The sequence below is a fragment of the Rhamphochromis longiceps genome, linkage group LG14 (assembly GCF_057381845.1).
Source record: "Rhamphochromis longiceps isolate RC_006_pf linkage group LG14, R_longiceps_female_GT1.1, whole genome shotgun sequence".
NCBI classification, from domain to species: domain Eukaryota; kingdom Metazoa; phylum Chordata; class Actinopteri; order Cichliformes; family Cichlidae; genus Rhamphochromis; species Rhamphochromis longiceps.
The window spans coordinates 28,853,515-28,876,450 of NC_140570.1; the positions used below are offsets into that span (position 1 = coordinate 28,853,515).

The window sequence follows — 22,936 nt, forward strand, 5'->3', positions numbered from 1 at the left end:
TCCATCAATTGTTTGAACTCATGGTCCTTGGTGCAAACAAGGACCACAAGTTTGCATTTCAAGGCGTCATGCTTACAAACACAATACAGGCGCTAACTGACAAATGCTTTTCTTCAAAAAAGGAAGAATGATGACGACTCACAGCAGAAAGACATCTTGTGTGTGTGTGTGTGTGTGTCTGTCTGTATGTGTGTGTGTGTGCAAGACACACTGGCACTTACGTCTAACGTCTTTGAAGTAAATGGTCTGTCTGTTGGGGTTGAGCAGCTGGATGACGGAGTCATCGTTGTTCCTCACTCTGCAGCTGATGGTGGCCGTTTCCCCCTCAATCACCGTCACGTTGTCAGTTGCCAGATTCTGACCTTCGACTTCACAACGCAGGCAGAAAACACAGAAGCAAAAAATACATTTGAAATGTGGAACAAGCATCTCTGTCTGGATATTTAAAGTATCTTAAATATTTATGTTTCTAACAACAGGGACTGCATGTCAACACACGCACAGTGCAAAGATACGTGAATAGGCCGTGTAGATTGTCTGTTTGCAGCCATGTCTAATCCTTTTAATATAAGAGCCATGTGCAGTGTTTGTCACTATTGATCTCCCCCAGCTCAGAGTGGGCCCTGTGAGTCAGTGCCAGATGGGCTGTAAGCTCTGCTGCCCACGAAGGTAGGGAGTGAGGAGAGGGTAGGAAGAAAAAGAGACAAAGAACGAGTGTAAGAAAGTGGCAAGTAGTAGATATGGGTGGGGTGGAGGAGGTGAAGAAGAGAGGGGGAGTTAAACAGAGCACGAGAGAACAGAGAGAGGAGAGATGAGCCGAGTTGGATGCTGTATATGGTTAAGCTTTATCAGAGCCCTCCATCTGAGGTTCCATGTGACCAATGTGTGCTCAGTGTGCTCAGCGGTTCTGTTCTGTATCTCTAGGAATAAAAGTGCTGTAAGCATCTGAGTCACTCTCTGTACACTGGCATTGTTGCCACTGACAGACCCTGGACCTTGTCATCGTAACTTACACCTCACACCAAACCCCCCACACACAAAAAGCCTTGCTTTGTTTCCCCTGTCTTTGGAGAGAAAGAGGAAGAGAATCAAAAGTCACCTTGTGCTATATTTATCCGGCAGGAGCCAAAAAAGCGTAAGAAGAATGGAGAATACGTTTTAATGCTTCAGATTCACACCAGCGGAGGAACAACACTCTAAGCCACAGCCCCAAGAAAACATCAAAAGCACATTTGCATGCCCGAGTTGTCAGACACCTCTATTGCATTCTGACATTTACAAAGTGGAGGGGGGGAAAAAACGCCTGCATTTTCAGATAGTGATAATGGGAATAGACAGGCAAACTAACATGATTCAAAATGAACTCTGTGAATGCGGCAAGCAATAAGAAATTAACCTCCTGTGGAGAAAAGCTCCTCAGACCTGTCTGATGCAATGAACTACCCATTTCATTCCACTCTGCTGCCGGGTCTCAGGCTCAGGACAAAAGGAAGGTAATAGGTAAAAACAGCCACAGATTATGTCCAACAAGTACACAATACAGTCAATTAAAGGTTTATCGTAAATAGGTAATATTTACTACATGCTAATGTGGTTGAGGACAATTTCATGTAATACTGCTGAACAGGCATGGACTAAGAATACGTCCAAGAATAACTGCTCAGATAGGACAACAATGACTGAATGTGTAAATGAGAGAGTACATGAGAAAATGCAAAAAAAGGTTTGAAGCCCCATCTTTTTCAGCACATTACCTCTGACTGATGGATTGTAATGCATATAAAAATGGAAATGAGATCTATGTTTTAATGTAACATATATATTAGACCTTTAGTTTCCCTTGTGTAAAAACAAGCCACAGCAAATAATGAGTGGATAGTGCACATGCAGATCAGAAAAGTGTGGATCCCACCTACACTGTGACTAAAGTCAGTGCAAAATAGTGCACACTGCCACAGGCTGAATCCATAGAGGAATCACCACAATCTACCAGGTACCTGAAAAAACTGTGTAACGGTTAACTGTGAATTAATCAATAAACACTATATATTGTGACAATCCTGCTCCCTAAAATATAAGTTCAAACAGCTACACTATATTCCCCTTTACAATTGAACGCAAACCTATTTTCTCTTCAACAAAATACCTGACAAGCGAGTTCACGGAGGTGTAACGGTTCTGAAACGTAGGCCAAACTTACAAAAATCCCTGGCTTGCTATAGCAGGCTGTATACCAGTAGGGTTGCCAACCGTCCCTTAAAAAACGGAATCGTCCCGTATTTAGAAACAAAAGTTCACGTCCCGTATTGAGCTAATAAGGGACGCACTTTGTCCCGTAATACAGTGAGAATCAAAAGTAGTCTATAACTTTTAATGGAATTAACGCTTTGTTTGAAAACATAATTCCCAGCCCCTCTCCTGCTTTGTGACCAATGAGCTGACAGCACACTTATGACAATTCGAGTATGACAAGTCAGATTATCGCTTATCTCATTGGTCGAGGAAAGGTCGCTTACGAAGAAAATACCGGCCAACAGGGAAACAAACGCCGACACTGCGGTGCAAGTCTCGGTCGGCACACTGTGCCTCCATAAAATGAAGGTTATAACAGAAAATCTGTCGCTCTCTCTCTCTGTCTGTCTTTCACTCACACAGACACGCACACCGCCACCATCAACTTTGCTAAATTGCTAATGAAAAACATTAATAAGGCAGCTGTGATTGAGCAACAGTGTAAATCCAACTATTTTCACGGTTGTTGTGGTCGTGATAATTTTGTGATGCCACATCGAAAAGGCTCGGATGAGCTTTCCAAAGTTCTACAAGTTGTGCCTCCATCGCTTGTGTCCAGATCACACGCTGCACAGCTGTGCTGCTCCGTCTTTTTCACCGACGTTTATGTGTTTGCGCGTGAGCAGCTGCGGTGACACCCTCACGAGCGATTGATGATCGGGAGCTGCTCGAGGTGTTAATCGCTTCTCGTTACCCCACGTATACTACACGATGCACGATGAAGGCCAAAATCGGGCCGATCACCAAATCGGTCGCACGACTCAAAAATCGGCTCAAAATGGGCCAAAAATCGCACAGTGTAAGCCCAGCATTAGAGCAGCAATGTTTGTTCGCTCAGAGAAAGAAAAAAAAAGGCTGCAAAAGTACAGGGAGGAATGGGAAAAGGAAAACACCTGGCTGGAAAAGTGCACTATAAAGCACTGCACTGTGTGCTGGCGCACTTTTTCCATAGGCATGCTTCTAATGGGCACATGAAGAACACGAGGGGCGTGAAAGCTCGGGGAACCCTTAACCAATTTCTTGTCCACCAGGCATGGCAGAAGCAGATATGGTATGTAAACACTGGTTTGTTTTTTTAAACCCTCTGGTTAAGGTTAATATGGGCATGTGCAGTGGATATCAGCGCTATGTGGCCAGAAGTGTGATAATATAACTTATTTTGTGTAATAAACAACTGCAAGGATAAATGATTACAACAAATAGATGACTAATACATAAAAGTAATACATAGATGAATAATGATGATGAGTTATGATGCGTAATCATGGGAACAAGCGGGTTTACAAACAGGAGCAGCTGATTAGCATTAGAAAAGCTGAAATAATACCTCAGCTGAAGCCAATTGTACTAAATGCACTATATGTGCACTGTTACAAGAATATTTTTGTTCTATTGCTTTCTATTAATTTATATAATTTTAAGTTAAGCAGGACAGAGTTCTTTTAAAGAAAGATTTACTTATATTCTCAAAAGTTAAGCATGACAGGCTTCTGTTTAAGAAAGAGACCTGTTTTACTGTGTTAATGTTGTCATTTTGAGCTAAAAATAAATGGCTAAATGATCATTTGTTTCACATATAGTCATATCACAAAGAATATGCATCTGCTTAAATCAAGTTCAAGTCAAATGGTTAAAAAATAATTTCACACACAAAAAAAGAGCTACCACACTGGGAAGGGTGAAGACAACTGGGTTGCCCAGCCCTGGCCACGAGGTGTCCCTTATTTATTTTTCAGGGAGTTGGCAACCCTATATACCAGTGTGACAATACCTTCCACACTCCTGCCCAACCCCCTGCCACAAATGTTGAACTTTTATTACATTTCTAATACAAGCAATGATAGATGATTGAATGATAAAAACCTTGTAAAAGTTAACCTAAGGAGAAAAATTATGTGACAGCCAGAAAGACAGGAATGGATTTATCATTGTAGCTAACTGCAAGGGCATTACTGGTATGCTAGCCAGGCTTTATGGTTAAACACAGAATTAAACAGTCTTTTTTTGTGATAGCGTAACAGCACGAGTTTAAAAACAGGCTGAAAAGTAGCATAATCTGATCCTCATCCTCACATATGAACCAAAACCATGTTGAAGAGTTGTAACCAGGGGATCATGTGTCGGAAGAATCAAGAGTTCATTTCTCATGTGCTGCAGCCTGGCGTTGCTTCCAGCGACATCATGGACATACGTGTACCTTTTAATGTGTTAATGGTGCAGATGCAAAGTGGCGGTCGCAAAACTTCAAGGATCTGGTTAACTACTGAGGAGGATCATTGTTTTTATGTGCTATGTAATTTCAAACGTGCCTTTAGAAACAGCTCAAAGAACATACAAACTATTTTGTGCAGTCTGACAAAATGTGTCTGTGAGTTAAATGTAAAATCGTGAGGAAACATGTCAATATGTGACACAGAGAGATGGATAAAGATGTAAGAAGGGGAGGAAAGGAGAAGACGGGAGACTATTTTCAAAGGTAAGCACAGCTTAGCAAGTGAAATGTTACACACTGGCAATGTTAAGCTTGCATATAATGTCCTAATTCATTGCAGAGTTTTTAAAATCATAAACTGGATCTACACAAGGTGTGTTGCTGAATTATGTTTTAGTGAAATATCTTGAAGTATAGTTTGTCTGTGTTATTCAAACACTGCGTTAAAAACTAGGCAGTTTAGTGCAGGCTAACCTGGTTAGCTTACAGTATTGTGATAAAGTCTTCAGTAATGGACTGGTTACATACAGGGTAGCAATTAGTTTACATTTAAGGCAATAATGCGGATTAGATTCACTCACCAAATTCTACCTATAATAGCTGTATAGCATCTAGGGATTGGAAATCTAGCCATAAGGTTTGTGTAAGCCCTACTTATAAGTTGCTGCATTCAGTAGAATAACGAGCTGTGAGGTGTTACAACACAGGTTAGCTGGTCACAGAGCATACAAAAAGTGTGACTATTTGAATTCTTCTTTTCTCCAAGCTGCACTGCTACACCTGTGAAATCCCACTTTAACCCCAGCTTGTAACCTTTAGACATTTCTACTCCTTTTTTCTTTTAAGTTAACTTTTCAGATTAGATTAGGCACAAATATTACTCAAAGAAGAAGCTGGAGCTCATGTCAGCTTCTCCTCAGTTTCTGAGGGTTGGTTCCAACCATCTAATGTGATTTGTTGCCTGAAAAAGGGAAGAAAACAAAAACATAAATGGCAAAGATATGTTGACTTGACTACAAACGTATTTGAATCCAGGAGATGCCTCCCTTGAGAGTGCAGTTTACTTGAATAAGGAAGTAATTTCAAGGAAACAGGGCTCATTGTGAGGTGAAGGAAAAATTCAATATGACGGCAATTCAGGGTTTGTTCTGATGAGCTGCATTAGTTTAAAGTCAGTATTCTGGTCTCATGGGTTTCACAGAATGTTATTAGTCTACAAAAAAACCTATATCAGACTTTAATCACAGCTTTTAAAGTCTCCAGTGTCACATAATTTGCTCCTGACCCATTAGCAATATGGTGTATGAGAACGACTGAATCAGTGATAAGAAGAAAGAGGCACTTTCTAGCTACACTAGTTGTTTACCATCTAAAATAATAGAATAAAACAAGATAATGGTGAGCATCAAATCAAAAATGACCTCACGTGAAGATTTAAAATGTGGATGCATTCTAGTATAGTATAAAGAAAACAATACAGTGCAGCTCCTCTGTACACTACATAATAGTGTTTTTAGGCAAAAGCAAAGTGTAGTGTTTTGATGTCTATTTTATTTCATTGCTGTAAAAGTAATATATTTGGCAGTCACAACAGCAACATAGAGCAGCAGCCTCAAAGCAAGGTTATTCAGCTCCCAATCTGTTGGGCTGAGAGAAAGGGAACGCAAAAGATAAATTCTCCATAAGGTTTAGCAGCCCCAAGCAAGGTTGGTCCCCCTCCAATATCCTAGCCTAGGCTCATCTCCAATTCAAAACACACATAAATATCGTCGCTGTGATTAGCAATCCCATCAAAGTAAAAAACAGGCCACTTTGTGGAACATGGAGGGTTTTCGCAATTGAAGTAAACATTTTCAATTGCCTCGGCATCCTAGTCATGATTGGGTGCAAATGAGGAAAGGCAGTCATTAATTCTGGGTGGTGGGTGGGGATGTAGGGGGGAGTGGGCAGAGGCATGGCACAGATGACTGGCTGATAAATTCACACTCATTCCAGCAGCTGTCTGGGAGAGTAAAGTGCCTGTATCTCTACACATGGCTGCCCTCCTGTTCCTGCATCACAACATACTGAATGAAACAGTCAGAGGGAAATACAGACCTTCAAAAGTCTGTGTGCTCTCCAAGGGGATGTACAATCTGGCATGAAGTGTCTGGCGCGGAGTCTCGGTTCATCAGCCGTACTCAAAATGCAAAACGGCACAAACCTGACCAATTTTTACAAAAGTTGACGAAATCAGGAAATATTAGGGGGTCGGCTCTTCCATCAGAAGTTCGGAGACAGGCACCTTTTGAATGGAGCTCGCGCTTTCTTTGAACTTTTCTCTCTTGTTTTCACATCAAAAGACATGAAAGGGGCAGCAAAAAGCAGGATAGCCAGCCCCCAATTCCTCTCCCTTGAGTCACCGCTGTCTGCAGCAGTCATGTCCTTTCAAGGAACAACCAGGACTATAGACAGTCATTAACAATAAAAGTTTCTCCCTCTCTTTCTCTGATGCTGCCTTTTTGCACTTTATCCCTCTCAGTCATTAAATCCTGATCCTCATGATGAAATGCTGTTTTAAGGATGTTCACAAGAAAGAAGGCCTGTGTCTCAGGGTATAATTAGCGCTGTGCCATTTCTCCTAGACCTGCATGGAAAAGCTTCAAAAAAATAATTCGTACCCCCTAATTTGACCATCGTTTTTTTTCTAACTAAATATAAGCTCTCTTAGAAGCTAAGGGTGCCCGTTTGTATAATGATGCTGCAACACAACTAGAAAAAAGGATGTCCTTCCTGAAAAAGCATCTTTTATCAACTAAAATATTACAGTGTTGTTTTTCTCACAGAAACGAAAGACTCCAGCGGGTTTATAAATCACACTCATCAGCGGTAGCAGCTCTTTAGAGATGAGTTTTAAGTGAATAAAACTGCAAAGATATGAAAAATCCCTTTGAATGATTCTCACTAGGTCTGCACGCTCACTGTGTTCACTGTTTGTTTTTGTATTGGTCCATGAAAGGTTAAACACCATATACTACACTCACAAGCTACTTCACTAGGTACACCTGTTCAACTGCTCTTTAATGACACCACATAACCATCCAATCACATGGAAGGAACTCGATACATTTAGGCAATTCAAGTGACTTTGAATGTGGTATAATCGTTGGTGCCAGATATGCTGGCCTGAGTATTTTAACCTTCTAGGACCGGCGTCCACATCACATTTTGGGTTGTCTAGACCACAATACTAAATTTTGCTCTTTCAAATGGCTTTCAAATGAGCCATATTGTTCAAAGGGGCACAATTGTTGTTTCTCATTTTGTTTTTGTACTCAAGCAAAATGCTGCTGTGTTCAGACACCAAATAAAGAGTTTTGCACATCATTACTCGATTGTAATTTTATAGTGTCCTATCAAACACTATAAAGCCAAATATCAAAGAGAAATTAAAAATGTATGCCATGAAAGAGTTCGGGTCTTAGGAGGTTAAAAACCACAATGTCACAGAGATTTCTAGGGTTTACATGTCTATGCAGAGAAGCATCTCTGAATGCACAACACTCAGCACTGATCACTGACTGAACATTGAACCTTGAACCAGATGGGCTGCAGCAGCAGAAGACCAGACTCCTATCAGTTCGTATGCATTCACCAAAGTTAAAGAACACTGCTTGGTCTGATGAGTCTTTGTTTTTACTGTGACATTAAGATGGTAGGGTCAGAAATTGAAATGGGCCCATCATGTCTTGGATCAACAGTTCAGGCTGCTGGTGTTGGTTTAATGATGTCAGGGATATTTTCTGGGTACACTTTGGTCCACCATCAATTGATTACCATTTTAATGGAACAGCCTAACTGATTATTTTTGCTGTCCAGCCAACAAATCTGCAACAACAGACGATGACGATATTCACCAAAATCTCTGAGAATTGTTCCAGCACCTTGTTCAAACGATGCTATTAAAGCAGTTCTGGAGGCAAAAGGTGGGCCAACCCAGTACTAGTACTAGTAATAAGTTAACTAGTAATTCGGTTAAGTTTAGGCACTAATATTATAATATCATGCTTCATTCCATATTAACTCTTTTTGAGTGTTTACTTGCAACACTTATCCTCTGATAAAGGAGCAGCTTGGGAAAATAACCTTAGTGGATATTCTGTCGTGACAGGTCTTTTTTTTCATAGCCTCACCCCTCAAACTAGGTAATTACGGCTCTTAGCCTGGGAAGTAGCACTGATTTAGTTTATTACAGGATGGAAATTATGTGAAAATACTGCTGTTTACAGCTCGGAAAGAGAGAAAAACACATTGTTAAATTCATTCCTCACACTTTTACTGCTGAGATTCTACTTTTGGAGAGGCTACAGAATGGGAGGAGATTAGCAAAACTTCTATAGTTAGGAGCAGGAATGTGTCAAAACTACAGACAAATTGAAGAGGAAACCAAGTGGCTTGAAAAGAAATCGAAATCAGCCATTACATGTGGTGAAATGTTGATTTGAGAATTACAAATAAAAACAGAGGATCAGAGCTGTGAGCCGACGGCTATCTCCTCCTTCCTGAAAAGAAACGTTATGAACATAACCAGCCATTCATGTAAATATGCACAGATGAACAAACCGCAATGGACAGCCAATCAACAGACACAGACAGAAGCAAGCACTTCCAAATGAACAGCAGGTAGCAAAAAGAAAGATTACCTGTCAGGGTTTCAGCAGCTCCTGTTGCAGCACAGGTGAGAAGGAGAGCAGGAGAGAAAAGAGGAGAAAAAAAAACAGACAAGTTGTGAGCAGACAGGATGTAAGCAGGGAGCTATATTCCACTGGTAACAAAAAGCATATTCTTAATTTTTAAATAGGCTTGTTGAAATTCATTAAATTCAAGCTCCATATGCTATTTGTGTAATTTTCCACCAATTAAGACAAATACAAAAGCCGTCATAATGAGTCATTTTTACAACACAGGTGTGTGCGATTCCGACGTAATGAGCCATTTTCCTGCCTTCATCTATTTTCCGATGTTACATCAATATAGAGGTACAGAGGGAATATTTGGACTTTGTTTTCTACCCCTTGTGTCCCTGATTGAGATTCCAGCCAGCCCCACTGTGGAGCAGCCACTGCCTGGAGACGCTCCCCTGGGACCCGCCGTGTATCCTGGAGAAGAGAGCACCCATTCGGAACGGTGCCCACCCAAACTGGCATCTCACAGGGCATGGGAGACTGGCGCGTTCCCAAGTCCCTGCAGCATTGCTCAGGGCCTGTACCCTCGGGAGAGCTTCCATCATTCATTGTCTGCTATTCATAAACAACTCTGACACACACACATGCACACACACACAAATCTCTTGCCCCCTTGCTGCACATCTACATTTTTATATTTCGCACCATCTTTTATTATATTGACATTTCACACAGACTTTGGTGCTTCTTTACTCTGGCTGTGAGCAATGGGAGCTTCAGTGCCAAGCGTGCTGTACAGTATGGTGAAGTGACTGCCTGTCTAACTTGTCATTGCTGGCTTAATAAGGGTGTAAGGTATGACACATGTCCTTGTTATGGCTCCTTTGTGCATTTTCGACGTGTCAGCAAGTCCCTCGGGACACAAAAATGTGAGTGACAAATCACACATGATGGGAAACAAATTTTGAACGTTGTCCAGGAGCCCGCAACGATATCTCACTAACTTAAAGCTTTGCTTCATCTAAAACACAGCGTGTCAGCCAAAACTTGCTTATATGTGATAATTCACCAGAATGAGGCTTCTGGGCAGTTGATGTAAAAAAAAAAAAAGAACTCACGAATAATAGGCGTTGATAGACTTGAGCTTGAATGAGCACGCTGCATGTATCCCAGTCCAACCAGTCCTCAGGACAGTCCATAATGAGGCTTTTGAGCTGCTTTAATTGCCAGGTAATTATAATGTTGTAGCAACATTATGTAAATGACTCATTATCATCTTGTATGTGTACCATATCTGCCCTCGTTTTGCTGCAATACTTTGTCAGGACTATAACCCAGAAAAATGCGTCGGCCTGATAGCGGGGCATCTCGGTGTTTAATCTTGTCAAGAGAGACCTATATCTAAACACAGAGACTTGTGATATAGTGTAGTGACACCTTCCCTAACCCTTCAGTATGATCCACTTCCTGCTGGTGGCCTCTGAAGGGGCTATAAATAGTGTTTTGGTGGCGGGGGTGCTGTCGTGCAGCGCTCCCCTTCTCTCCTCTGTACCTGCAGCACATCAGGTAGAAGTTATGAGGTGCCAGCTCGCCTGTGATTAGATGTCATGGCTGTCGCTCTGCTTAGACAGTGCTGATAGACAGATTTCTGGGGAAATGCATGTGATGGCATTCGTGCGAGTGCACCCATTGCACCAATATGTCAATCACACTGGATGAGAGCAGGCAGGCTAACCGTCCTCCAAATAATGTCTGTCCTTGTCGCCTCACCTCTTTTCCTTTTCATCCAAATCGCATCTTCCCGTTCTGCACAATGAGCAACATTATGTTCAGAAACACAAAAGTGGAGCATTTCACACTCTCCACCTACATTGATGCTACATTTCCTGCTGGAAACCGGCTCATTGTGAGCATTTGAAAGGGCAGACTCTTGCACTGCAGTATGTTTTCTATACGAAGTGAGGCTCTAAGTGCACCAGTATTCAGGGGTCTACGTTCAACCCATTGCCACCCCAGTGAATCCATAATAATGCACGCTGTTTTTTAGTCACTGAGGCAAACTAAGATCTCCGGAGACAAGATGTCTGTGTGGCAAGAGTGGCACATAGCCTCTCTCTCTCTCTTCCTACTGCTCGGTAAAAGCAGTGGGGTAACACTAATGAGGCAACATTTCTTCTCAGTACTAGAGTGATGCCTTTGAATTAATGTTCTTCCTTTCAGGTAAAACATCCCTTGCTTATTTATGCTCATGATCTGAAGCGTGTTGCATGTCAACCTAGTGTGTGATCGCACTGCATAAGAGGACACAACAGAGTGGGATGTTGGAGCTTGGTGTAGTTCCCCATAGAGACACCCACACTGGTTACCTTTGCGACAGTGCATGTGTGTGTGGAGTAATGCTGTCTTACTGTGGGTAGCCCACTGTGTTTTCATTTAATTAGTAGGATCAGAGGTGGGCTTCAAACTTTTTCTCTTCAAGGAAATCGGATGGAGAAGCGGACTCCTGCAGAGTGGACCCAATAAACACAGGCGACTCTTGAGGTCAGAATTTTCACAAAGCAAACTGATGAAAGAAACTCTGCTTTCCTCACAAATAAGATCAAAAACCAGTCTCTAACACTTTACTCTAGTCTTTCTTATCAGTTGTAACTAGTTTGAAATCCCTATTAAACAATTTGTTCAGTTTCCGCAGATATGCCATTTATTTTTTCTGTGAACTGCAGATGAAATGGTTGGCGGCGTCTTCATGACATCTGAGCACGCTCCATGCTTTAGCTGAAAGCCTATCTATTCATTTATCAACAGCAAAACAAATTCGCAGACATTCCAGGTTTGTACTGTAGGTAGCCTATTGGCCTAATAGTGTGCATACATATAGCAACTCCAGGGCTGAAAAATGAAGACTCAAATGTCAAGGCAGCAGTTCCTCTGATGGCCACTTGATGCAGGGTTCAAAGGTGAGTCAGGCCCCGAAGACTCGTGATCAGGGTTTTTTTTATAGCAGCTTTCAAACCAGTACAAAAAGTGCAGTTTTAATCCCCAAAGCTAATATTTTACATCATGACAATTCACTAGCTGGGCCCATGTTGTCATTTTCTCAATGCAGCTGCCAGGCCTGGCAGATCCTCATGTACTAATAAGAAGTGAATAAGTGAAAGAATTGAAAAAAGGGGAGGGAGGATGGGGCACGAAAGCGGGAACGAACAGCTTGTAGAACTGGGTCATCATATATAGATAAGATCCAGAAGGGGCGTGTTTGGAGGTGCGGTCCTGCTCCTGAAATTCAGATAATTTATCTCCAATAGTGTATAACTGTTTTAACAGCCCACCTATTTAAGCTACATTAAGCTATAATGCTATCCATTATTAGCAGCTTGGCATGACAGAGCCTGTCATGCCTGTGGGGTTGGAGTTTTAGTTCAATTATTATGGCCTGCTGTGTCGTTAGCACCAACAAAGCGCTCCTGCTTGTCTTTAACTTTTTATTTGTATATTACTTAGCATAAATTAGCAGATACTGACTGTGGGATGCACCCAAGCAGTATATATGGATACACCTCATTAAACAAGCATTAGCTGCTGTCTCAGCATTTTACCCTCTCATCCAAACTATGATCACTTCTCAAAAAATAAAATAAAATAAAATAAATAAAAATGTTTGCAGCTACATTGTGAAAAGTGGCTAAGCCCATCTGTAGTTACAGTCTGTGGGTGCTCAGACAAAAGTTCAGTGCCAACAGCTCTCAGGTGGGAGACCTTTCTTATCTACCAAAACAAAGGATTTATTTTCCCATTTGGGGTGGAAAGTGAGTCATCCCTTTGGCATAAATCAACCTTGCAAATTATGAAATACTTCTTTGAGTTATGGGTTGTTGCAAAACACAAAGACTAAAAAGTCTATGAGCCTAAGGAAATAATATTAGGCTTACTCACTGCTTAATGTGTCATGAAAATAGCCATTAATTGACTCCTAAAAACCTTTAAAAAAAAAAAAGCAAACAGACCTGAGTTGGGATTACATAACATTTAGTCAAGCAGATGACTTAAAAGTTGACGTGGCTGAAATCATAACAGCTACCGAGCAGCTTAATCTCTACGACAATGGAGCCAACGTCATCCGCCAATTAAGACTGAATAATATGGCCTAAATCTCTACAAAAAGCTTCTGAGTGGACCTCTCAAGATTGTGTGCTCTTGTTATACTAAAAAAAAAGAGCTATTTTCTACTCTGTAAAATGGCAGAACTAATTAAGTTGCATTTCATTTATGTACTTGACCCACTTCTTTTATTATCACCTCTCCGGTACTACTTAATCCAGCCCAAACAGTCAGTGAAATATCAGAAAATGCTCACCTGTAAACACGGCCAGGAATATTCAGATTAAATTTCCCCTGAGTCAATTGAGACATTATAATCAGGTAGGCTTACAGGAGATGCAAAGCATGTTTCTGCTTGATAAACCGCAACAAAAAGGAGATTTTGCAAATATCCCCACAGAAGTGGGTAATTGCTCTGTGTTAATGGGATATGCTTTGTAAAGGTCCAATCTATTGCTTGATTGTGTGAGCAGCGCCAGCAAGACACATGTAGCTGACGCGAGTCTCTGCGTTGGGAGATTAAAGGGTAATCCTTCAGAAATGCTGTCAGATAAAAAAAGAAAAAAGTAGCTATATTGAATTCGGTGCCCTGTCCCCCCTCAGTGAAGTGCTATGGGCATCTGCAATTGCACAGAAATTCCCAGAGATGCGTGTTCTTGTGAATGCAATTTTCAAATTAAGACATGTCAGTGTTAGAAACGCCTTTGAAAGCATAAAAGGTGAATAATATCATCGGTGTACCTGACTGGGTGCTGTCGTTCACAATACACATGAAAATGTCTCTGCGGCTGACAGAAAAAAAGAGAAAAAAAATTGCAAACAGCAGCCAACCGCTTTCATGACAGCTCCGCACAGCTCCGGTAGTGTTCGTGTCTTACAGTCGTGTCATAAAGAAAAAAACAAAAAACAAGGGGGTGGGGTGTGTGCGTGTGTTTAAAAAAAAGCTGCTAACAAATTTCTGATGAGTGTGGATGCCAGGCTGCTCTTCCACACGGTCTCACATGATAGGCACCACACAATCCCTGTTACCAAGAAAAGTGGCAAAAATAAAAGCAAAATAAAAGAGACAGTGGTTGCTTTAGATCTGTCAAACTAAAGGTGATCCGACAAGAATTACAAAACAACACTTTTTCAAAAGATATATTGCAAATCAGCACAATATGAGGAAGGGAGAACGGTATAGCAGCACACGATTAAGTCATGCTGATTGTGACAAATGCAGTAACTATCCGGGTCTATGAATCACTTAGCAACTGCTTTTGCTGGGAGGTACAATGATTTCCTTTTTTTTCCTACCAGGCACAATGATCCACTCTGTTATGTTAACAAGACTAGTTGACTGAGCACAGACTTAAGTGCAGCAGCGGCAGCAGCACTACGCTCTGCACCCAAAACCATGCACCAGAGAAGAGACTCGTGTTCTAAGCCGAAGCAAAGCTTAACCTCTGGCAAAGTGACACATCACATCTCATTCACGTTGTCTATTTCGGGTGATGCTGCAACTTTTTGGTGTCTTTTTTTTCTGCTCAGAGGCAGCAGGCACTTTGAAACCTCTTTTCAGCCTGGTGTCAGTTTTTAAAAGAAAGTTGCAGCAGGAGTGCCACGTTTGTTATCACAGTAGAGAAACCGACGCTCTGATTGTGCCCAGATAAAAAAAAAAAGAAACAAGAAATGTTTCAGATCAAGACTCCAAGAACTGTTTATGGGGAAGAACCACTGCTATTCTGGTTACACTGTAATGCCTCACCTAATGTGCGGTCTCTTGCAAGGAAAATTCACATGAGCAATACTCAAGCAGGAAACGGTGAGAACGTGAGTGCGTCCTTTTTAGCTTGTCTGCCAGCATATTTGCTTACTCACTAGGAATGTGTGTACATCTGTGCAAGCACGCCTGCGTGTATGTGTGTGTGAGGGGTAATTAGGACATTAGGAGAAGCTTCTGACAGGCTTGTCATCGCCACAGCCTGCCCAGTGGAAAGGAGCTGGTCAGAGGGGTAAGTGGGGGTCCGGCAGGGTCAAGAGACAGCTGCTGCACCACCACTCACTGTCTGGAAGCTCTCAGAGAATATTAAACCACCGGGGCTTCAGCCAAGATGCTCCCTTATTTATGGAATACACAAAGGCTTTCCAAAAGGAAGCAGTGGCTAATTTATGCCACTGTTGTGAAAGTGCTGGGTTTTTTTGTGGTTTTGGGGGTTTTTTGATCATGAAACAAAAGAGCATAAACATAAAAAGACCAGAATAAATGGCGATGGCATCGAGGTAACTGAGGTTATTTTGTAAATCAGCGAATTTGGAACACAGCGTCTGTTGTTCTCACTTTTTCACTCACGCTTCTTTTCTTTTTTTCTCATGATGATAAATCTGTGCGGTCTTACACCTCCTGTGTATGTGTCGCCAGCGCAGAAAGGCTCTATTATTACAATGTGAGACATATTAAATACATCTCCAAAGGCTGATGACCTTGGTGATGGCATACCATTAATTGTATAGATGGATTATTATCATCACAACAATAACATGGCTGCCTTCTTGCTCCACTCACCCAAACACCTGGGCCCATTCCCCGGCTGCGTGTGCTCATATACTCATAATCACTTCTATCAGCCCAAAACGTTAACTGCATCCGGGGACGCTAAATACGTCCATTTGTTTGCAGTTGTAATGTCTTTTGTGCGCCTCAATCAGGCACCTGTCAGACACACACCTGCTACCTCAGAGCTAAGAGAAAAGGCAGAGGGAAAGCCTTTTGTTTCCTCACAGAGTTTATAATCAGCACGTTGTTTCCAATCTTCTCCCACCATTTTTCAATTTCCCATTTCCCTTTTCTCAGTCAAATCACTGCTATCAATCAGGTGCGTGTTTGAGAACGAGAGAGAGAGAGGAGAAAGAGAGGGGGAAGTTCCTTGATGGAACCATCTCCAGCCCCAGGCCTCATTAGTCAGAGAGTGCAGAAAAGAAACGTGTGCGTGGATGTGAGTGGCGCGCGCACGTGCGAATGTGTGTGCACGTGATAAAAATGAATACAGGGAGAGTGTGTCTGTCAATATGAGGCCATTTAGCATTTCCTATTCCATCCAAATGATGCACAGCGGACATTATGCTCTCTAATTGAGTTTCTCTAAATGGATATTCAACCCAGTAAGTTCTATTATATTTTGCCCTTTCCCTCCACTGTGCTTACTGATATCATGGCAGAAGATGACCTATAGCGTTTCAAAACAATTTCTGTGCAACCATGACAACATCTTCTCATATCAGCTTGCAGTGAAAACATCTCAAAAAACGAATGCAGCTGACTGATGTGGCAGTCGATACACAACAGCTGCATAGGCACAAGCTATATTGATTAATGTGACAAGATGGGCTCAAAGTGCATCGACATCCTTGAGGAGAGTCGGCTTAGTTGCCGGTACTGAACACTGCTACAAGAAGAACAGCACAAAGCCCTCGGTTAACATTCATGAGGCACAAATTAGGAAACAAATACAAACACTGAATAAAGGATGGGCAAACACAGCGAGCCGAGATTTTTGCCAACGTGGCAATATGTTCGATGTTTTACTGAGTGTATTGATTATAAAAGAGATCCATTTGAAGTGGCTGGACAAAATGGCAACTATAGTAAATTCACAATGGCAGGGTAATATACGGCTTCACTGCTTTCATTTATTCACAGCTTGACATTTCCTCCCTTCCACAGAGTGTGCTCTAACTGTGTGCCAATGGCCACATCACTTAGACTGGACCCGCATGAATATTTAACATTAGCGCCTGGCTCGTAGCACGCAGAAAATGAATTATTTTTAGTGGTCTTTGCAGAGGCACCGTGAAAAACCCCTCACTCCGGTGATGAATCGCTGGAGAGTTTATGTTGTATTAAGCAGGCAAAACAAATGGCTATCAATCATTTGAAGCTTTCCATGCTTGCCAGCTATGCATCTCTTGCTCCCCTTTCAGAGATTCAGTCGGTTTTCAGAGGGATCAGCTGCCAGCTTTGGGTTGTGCAAAAAAGGGTCAGCCTCGAGTTCACTGGTGTTTGTTGACAAGCCCTTTTTAGAAGAGGCAGACAGCCTGCGACTGAATGCAGCTTTAGGTAAATGTAAACACAGCTTCAGATGTGCTTCGTGAGTTAGCATCGTGCTACGGTTAATGGAATAAAAACCTCAGTTTCCATTCTTCCGTGATGCCCTCTTTTTATCTGTCTGCAAAAACTGCTTCATAATCTCAAACTTAACTTTTGAGGTTTTCAACATTACCCTTTTTTTCCTCCATGTGCATTGCACTCTAGGTCATTACACATCCATTGCATCATGTGAAACGCTTCCAAACTTTATTAAGCCCGACACAAACGTGACCGAGACTTACACAAGATGCATTTCACGGCGCACGAGCTATAATGAACTTGTATGGTACTGTATTATTGCACAATCTGTCAGATGCATTATGCAGCTACATCAGCGATGATAATAAATCATTTTGAAGAAAGGGAGAGAACTAAGATCAAATATAAACCACAAATAATTTGTTTTGAACGCGCTCCAGTACATCTTGGGAACTTGGGTTTTGTGTATACAATTTTTAACTCTGGAAAATATCCACTGTAACGGAAGGAGATCAACCAGATCCGTGGCTGGCCAATGATCAAATCATGTTTGATGTTTGAACTACCTAACCTTTTAAATCCCACTATCCCACTGTTGGGAGAGTGAATTAAAACTTGTCCTGTACAGCAAAACACTCTTAATGGGGATTCCAATTTTTCTGCCTGACTAAAGACTATATGTCAGACTGAATTTCAGGGAAATGTGTGAACTGAATCTAGAAGAAGCCCAGAATTTGACAGTTTAGAGCTACGTTAACAATGTGTTTCCAACAGATAATACAGCTTAGCATATATTCATTTTTTTATATAGTGCCAAATCACAATAAGTCACCTTAAGGTGCTTTATATTATAAAACCCTACAATAATATACAGTCAGCACAAGTGAAACAGGCAAAAAAAGAGTTGCTCTTTCAATTTCCATCTTGCATTTATGCAATAAGTCATTTATTAAACCTCAAACTTAATTTCTGCAGTCCTAAAAAGAATTAACACACTGTAAATATATTACAACTCTAAGAAACTGTTGGAACATGCTTCTATGCATCACATATTATGTGTAATCCTATCAGACAATCTGTGACCTTGCAACTATTTAAGGGATATTTTAAAGAAAACTGGGTCAACAGGGCTTAAATTGGTTTATATGATTCCTAATAACAGAATAAAATAGAGCACGTGTGCGACAACTGCGCGACCTACTTTTTAAATGTATGTTTGATATAGCGTTTGATAAGGTTTAAGAGAATTTTGGTTCCAGAGAAGCATGCAATCTGAGATCCATGAAAAGATCTTTTGTACCATTTTGTGCGAGGGAAAGGTTCAAGCTGAGGTTTGAGTGAATCATCATTTGTAAAAGCTGATTTAAAATGACATCCGCATCAGTGAAAGGCTTGCTGGATCCTGATAGACCACTTCTGAGGCCGCTGGTACAAAGGTGTGAATGCTGCAAATAAATAAAACTGCTTGCAGAAATGAAATTTCAAAATAAATCCTCGAATATTAAGAGTGCCAACAGATCAAACCTAAGAGCGCATAGAGAAGTAGTGCTTATAGATGATTAAATCAGCGCCTCATGCTTCCCCCGTACCTGCTTTGAGTTTTATTTGATTGGCTACGCAATTACCTTAACATTGGTTAATTGCTAGTTAATCTACCTCTCAAAGCAATCACATAACCCTCTGGTCTGCCAATCAGCAATTTAAAAATCACGTTTAAATTCAGTCAGCTAAAATATACACGTACGCACGAAAGGGTGCCCAGGACGCCGACGTGACACGTGGAGTTTACAGATTCTCGGATTACTTGACAGTTTCATTAAGACAGATTACCGTGACCCTGAAGTTTTAATCTACCAGATAAAGTGAAGCTGTTTTTACACCCATCGTCCAGGATGCACTTCATTTCCAACAACATCCGAACCTGAGATGAGATTTGGCCCCCTTCAAATACAATCTGAATTGATTAAACAGAAACTGGCAGGCTGAACAGAGCAGAGGAGAGTACAAACTCGTCCACGCAGCCAGTGGCGACTGTGGACACAAGATTGAGGGTAAGATATCCGTGAGTGGCCGGGCACCTGAGTCTGAGAGATAGTACTGCTTACTTGCGGAGGAGGGGGGAGGTGGGTCAAACGGGAGAACGACAAGGTGGGGGTTTTTTTGCCTGTGTTTTCCCTTGAGGTTAATATTTTATGGATGTGTGATACAGTTCAGGTGACAGTTTGAGATGACGGAGAGTCAGCGTGCAGGCGGCAAGAGTTCAGCGATTTATTAAAAGGGAGGGAGTGTGGCACGGGGGAGATCTGAGAAATGTGTTAGTAGCTGTTAATGCGAGGGGTCTCAAAATGACTAAAGTTTGTGCTCGTACATGCAGTCATGCACATGTGTGTGAGATGAGCTTTCTGCAACCCGAGCCCATTAGAAAAGCAGAGGCACTGGCAGTACAGATGTGTCTCTCTCTGAGTCCGACATGAAACACAGGAAACGGCCTCTTTGATCATTATCTACCTGTCAGTCTGCCCTCCACGGGGACCACCTGTTACTACTGCTGATGTGCCGCAATGACAGGCCAGGGGCACTCACACAAACTTAACACACATCAGGCAAAAAGAAAGAAAGAAAAAGGAGCACCGCTATGAGTCTGGATGGTGTCTACATTCAAACTTTTCCCCATGGAGGTATAACCATGACTACGAGTACTGTGGGTAAAACGCAGGTTATTTTTCTAAATTTGGATTCCAATTAGCCTCAGTGACTGTGAGGCTCGCTTGGGTCCACATTCGCATTCATACCAACAGGCAATTTGGTCTCCGATCCCCGTGATTGTATGTTTGTTGGATGTGGGAGGGAAACAAGCTGAAATCCATGTGATCAAAGGGAGAACATATCTAGGAGTGAGTCAGAAGCAAACAAACTCGCACAGGTTCATTTGTTTGACTTCCTTCTTCTACAGCTACGTACTGTCTCATACAACCTGCTGAGAAAACTTCTACAAATAAAAAGACACAGCGACTACATATAGACTGCGCTGTGAGGTTGAGCCCAGTGGCTCCAAGCATGATTGCAATCAACAAATGTGGTCATCTTCCGCGGCTTCTGTGTGCCCTCACGTAAAAAGGAGTTATTTTCTTGCACCCACAGCTTATATGATAACGATGTCAATTAATTCTTTTTTCTCTTTCCAAAGGGAAAGCAACCTTAAAAAGATGGTTCAAACAAACCAGAAAAAAACATTTGTCAGTTTCATTTACTTGTTGTCAGGGTCTAATATTCCAGGGTTTATTTTTATTTTTAGATCTAGTTCTTTTGTTTTAACTTTTGACGTTCTAATAAAAAAAAACTTTGACTAAATATCTCAGCTATAGCAAGGAAAACTGATGCGTGCTTTAGAACAGGAAACTACAAAAGACTGTGATAAAAAAAATTATATCCCTGATCAGATGCAAACTCTCGTCTCCCGCATCAATCGAACCTTTAATCCACCTTCTAAGCCCTTCCAATCCGCCTTGCTAGATGAAGGACACCTGCCTTTCTGCAATCATGCAGAATGCTGGTATTAAAGATAATTTGTGAGACGTGCAACTTGATGAATCCAATATTAATGCAATTACCAGAGGCAGTGGGCTGGAAAAGTCGACGTTAAAATGTTTCTTGTTTTAGAAACTTCCGGCAAAACTGCCGCCGACAGGTGTTATTATTTTTTTTTATTTTCTCTGTAAAATAAAATACCAATAACGTCTACTGTAATTGTGTGAAAACACAAATAACCTGCTAAACTGACCCTTTAAAGCTAGACTGCTGTGAAGCTGTCAGCAATAAAACGGGCTCCGTACTGTGCAGAGACCTGCTGGCTTCGAGGGAAATAAACTTTTCTAACCAGTTCCCAAAGTGAAGCTGTCTGAAGCTGTCTGTACGGTATGTGAATCGTTTGTGTATCTGTGGGTTAACAACTGTTGGTCATCGTTTTGAAAAGAAATTCTTCAGAGACTCGGTTTGCTTGGCTTGTTAGGGGAATATCAGCACCTTTATGATCAATCAAAGAGTTTCTAAACCCTCGTACCCTCTGCTGCCTTGCTGCTTTTTTGCCGCATTCCCTTTTGCTCCTGTTCTCTCAATTTTTTTTGTCAACACTGACTTCTGTAGGTTAAAGTTACCACTTTAATCTTTGCTTGCCCCCACTGGCACCCAGCATAAACAAACGAACACTATAATGCAGCAGCATACACACATTTATATGCACAGCCATGTTTGTCTGTCTTTGTGTTTCGGGCAAGCTTGACTCCGTTGTTAGCGTACCACCCACATGACTTGCGGTGGTCACATTTGGTTGCGGCAATTTACACACTTTAAGTTGTAATGGCTTTTCCACATCTTTCTCAGAAACAGCTCAGACACCTCTGTAACTACTTTGGGAATACACTGCGCGGCCACAGCGCCAACAGCATTAGTATGAATTGTACTGTCAATTTAAAGGGAATGTTTGAAGCTTATTCTAATGGGAATGAGTCTGTTCTGAGAGCAGGACACGCAGGACAGTGGAGGAACATGCGGCTATGATGTTGTGTGGACGCGAGCAGAAACATTTCATTGTACATGCTAAATTTTCTGACGCAGTCTCACGTAATGCCATCTCTGTCAAGCTTCAGATCAGAGCGTCAGATCTTTCAGCACAACATCAAAGACTCCTCACAACCAAGTGCGCGCCAAACAAACCAGACTCCAGCAGACTCACAAATTCACAGGAGCTTATTGCATCTGCACAGCCATATAACACAGTGTCTGCACCTTAAAGCCGGCAAACACACTAATCACCTCAGATGAAGAAGACCAAAGCTTGTAATGTCCTAGCTTATTTGGATTTTTTAAAAATATGTATACACCAGACACGACTTCAATGTATTGATCACTTTTGAAATGAATTGAATTCATTACAGAACCATACTTGTTCTTATAATGATATAAATTTATTTTAAAAACATCCTAGCTAATAGGAGTATATCTACCACCAGTTCAACTGCTTGTAACTTTAATTTTTTACTGATAAATTAAATAAATGATGCAGTTGATCATGTGGTGCGCAGCGGGGTACGAGCATGCATTTAGATTGTTGCTTAAAGCAGCTGTAATCAATATTCTTATAATGGCAAGAAACTGGTTCCTTGTAGGGAACAGACAGAGAATTAGCGGCAGACGCTGCAGCAGCACTCAGCTTTACGGAGCTTTATATTGCCTTTCAGTTCATTGCTTACAACTTGCTGCCCAACTCTACTGTTTCACTTCACTGCTGCTGCTCTGGCAGTTTCATATTCAGCTGCAGCAGGCAGCTGTTTTCAGTTTTCAGTTACAGAAAAGAAAAGAAAAAAGCTGTAAAACCATATTGTACATGACCTGCCCGGTAACAAACAAGTGGCAGACAAAGTTAGAAACTAGCGGGTGAACACAGTATGGAGCAGCAAACGAGCTGATATTTCCCTAAGGAGTTTGTGGAGACAAGTACAGAGCTACAGTAAAGCCAGACTGAATATTCATCAGGTCACCTAAAAAACACAACACAAAAAATGCTAA

At 41.5% G+C, this 22,936-nt stretch overlaps 1 protein-coding gene across 4 annotated transcripts in view; it reads right to left on the minus strand.

The window, feature by feature from the left end:
- The window catches only part of cadm1b (cell adhesion molecule 1b), a 165,354-nt gene that overhangs the window by 47,018 nt on the left and 95,400 nt on the right, over positions 1-22,936 (minus strand). For 3 of the 4 annotated variants that reach the window (XM_085379586.1, XM_085379584.1, XM_085379587.1), the window contains exons 2-3: positions 9,187-9,207; positions 222-368 (exon numbers count right to left, since the gene is read on the minus strand). In XM_085379586.1, the coding sequence (XP_085235712.1) occupies positions 222-368; positions 9,187-9,207 (168 nt within the window). The remainder of the gene's footprint in view (positions 1-221; positions 369-9,186; positions 9,208-22,936) is intronic. The other variant, XM_085379585.1, reaches the window with a different exon arrangement.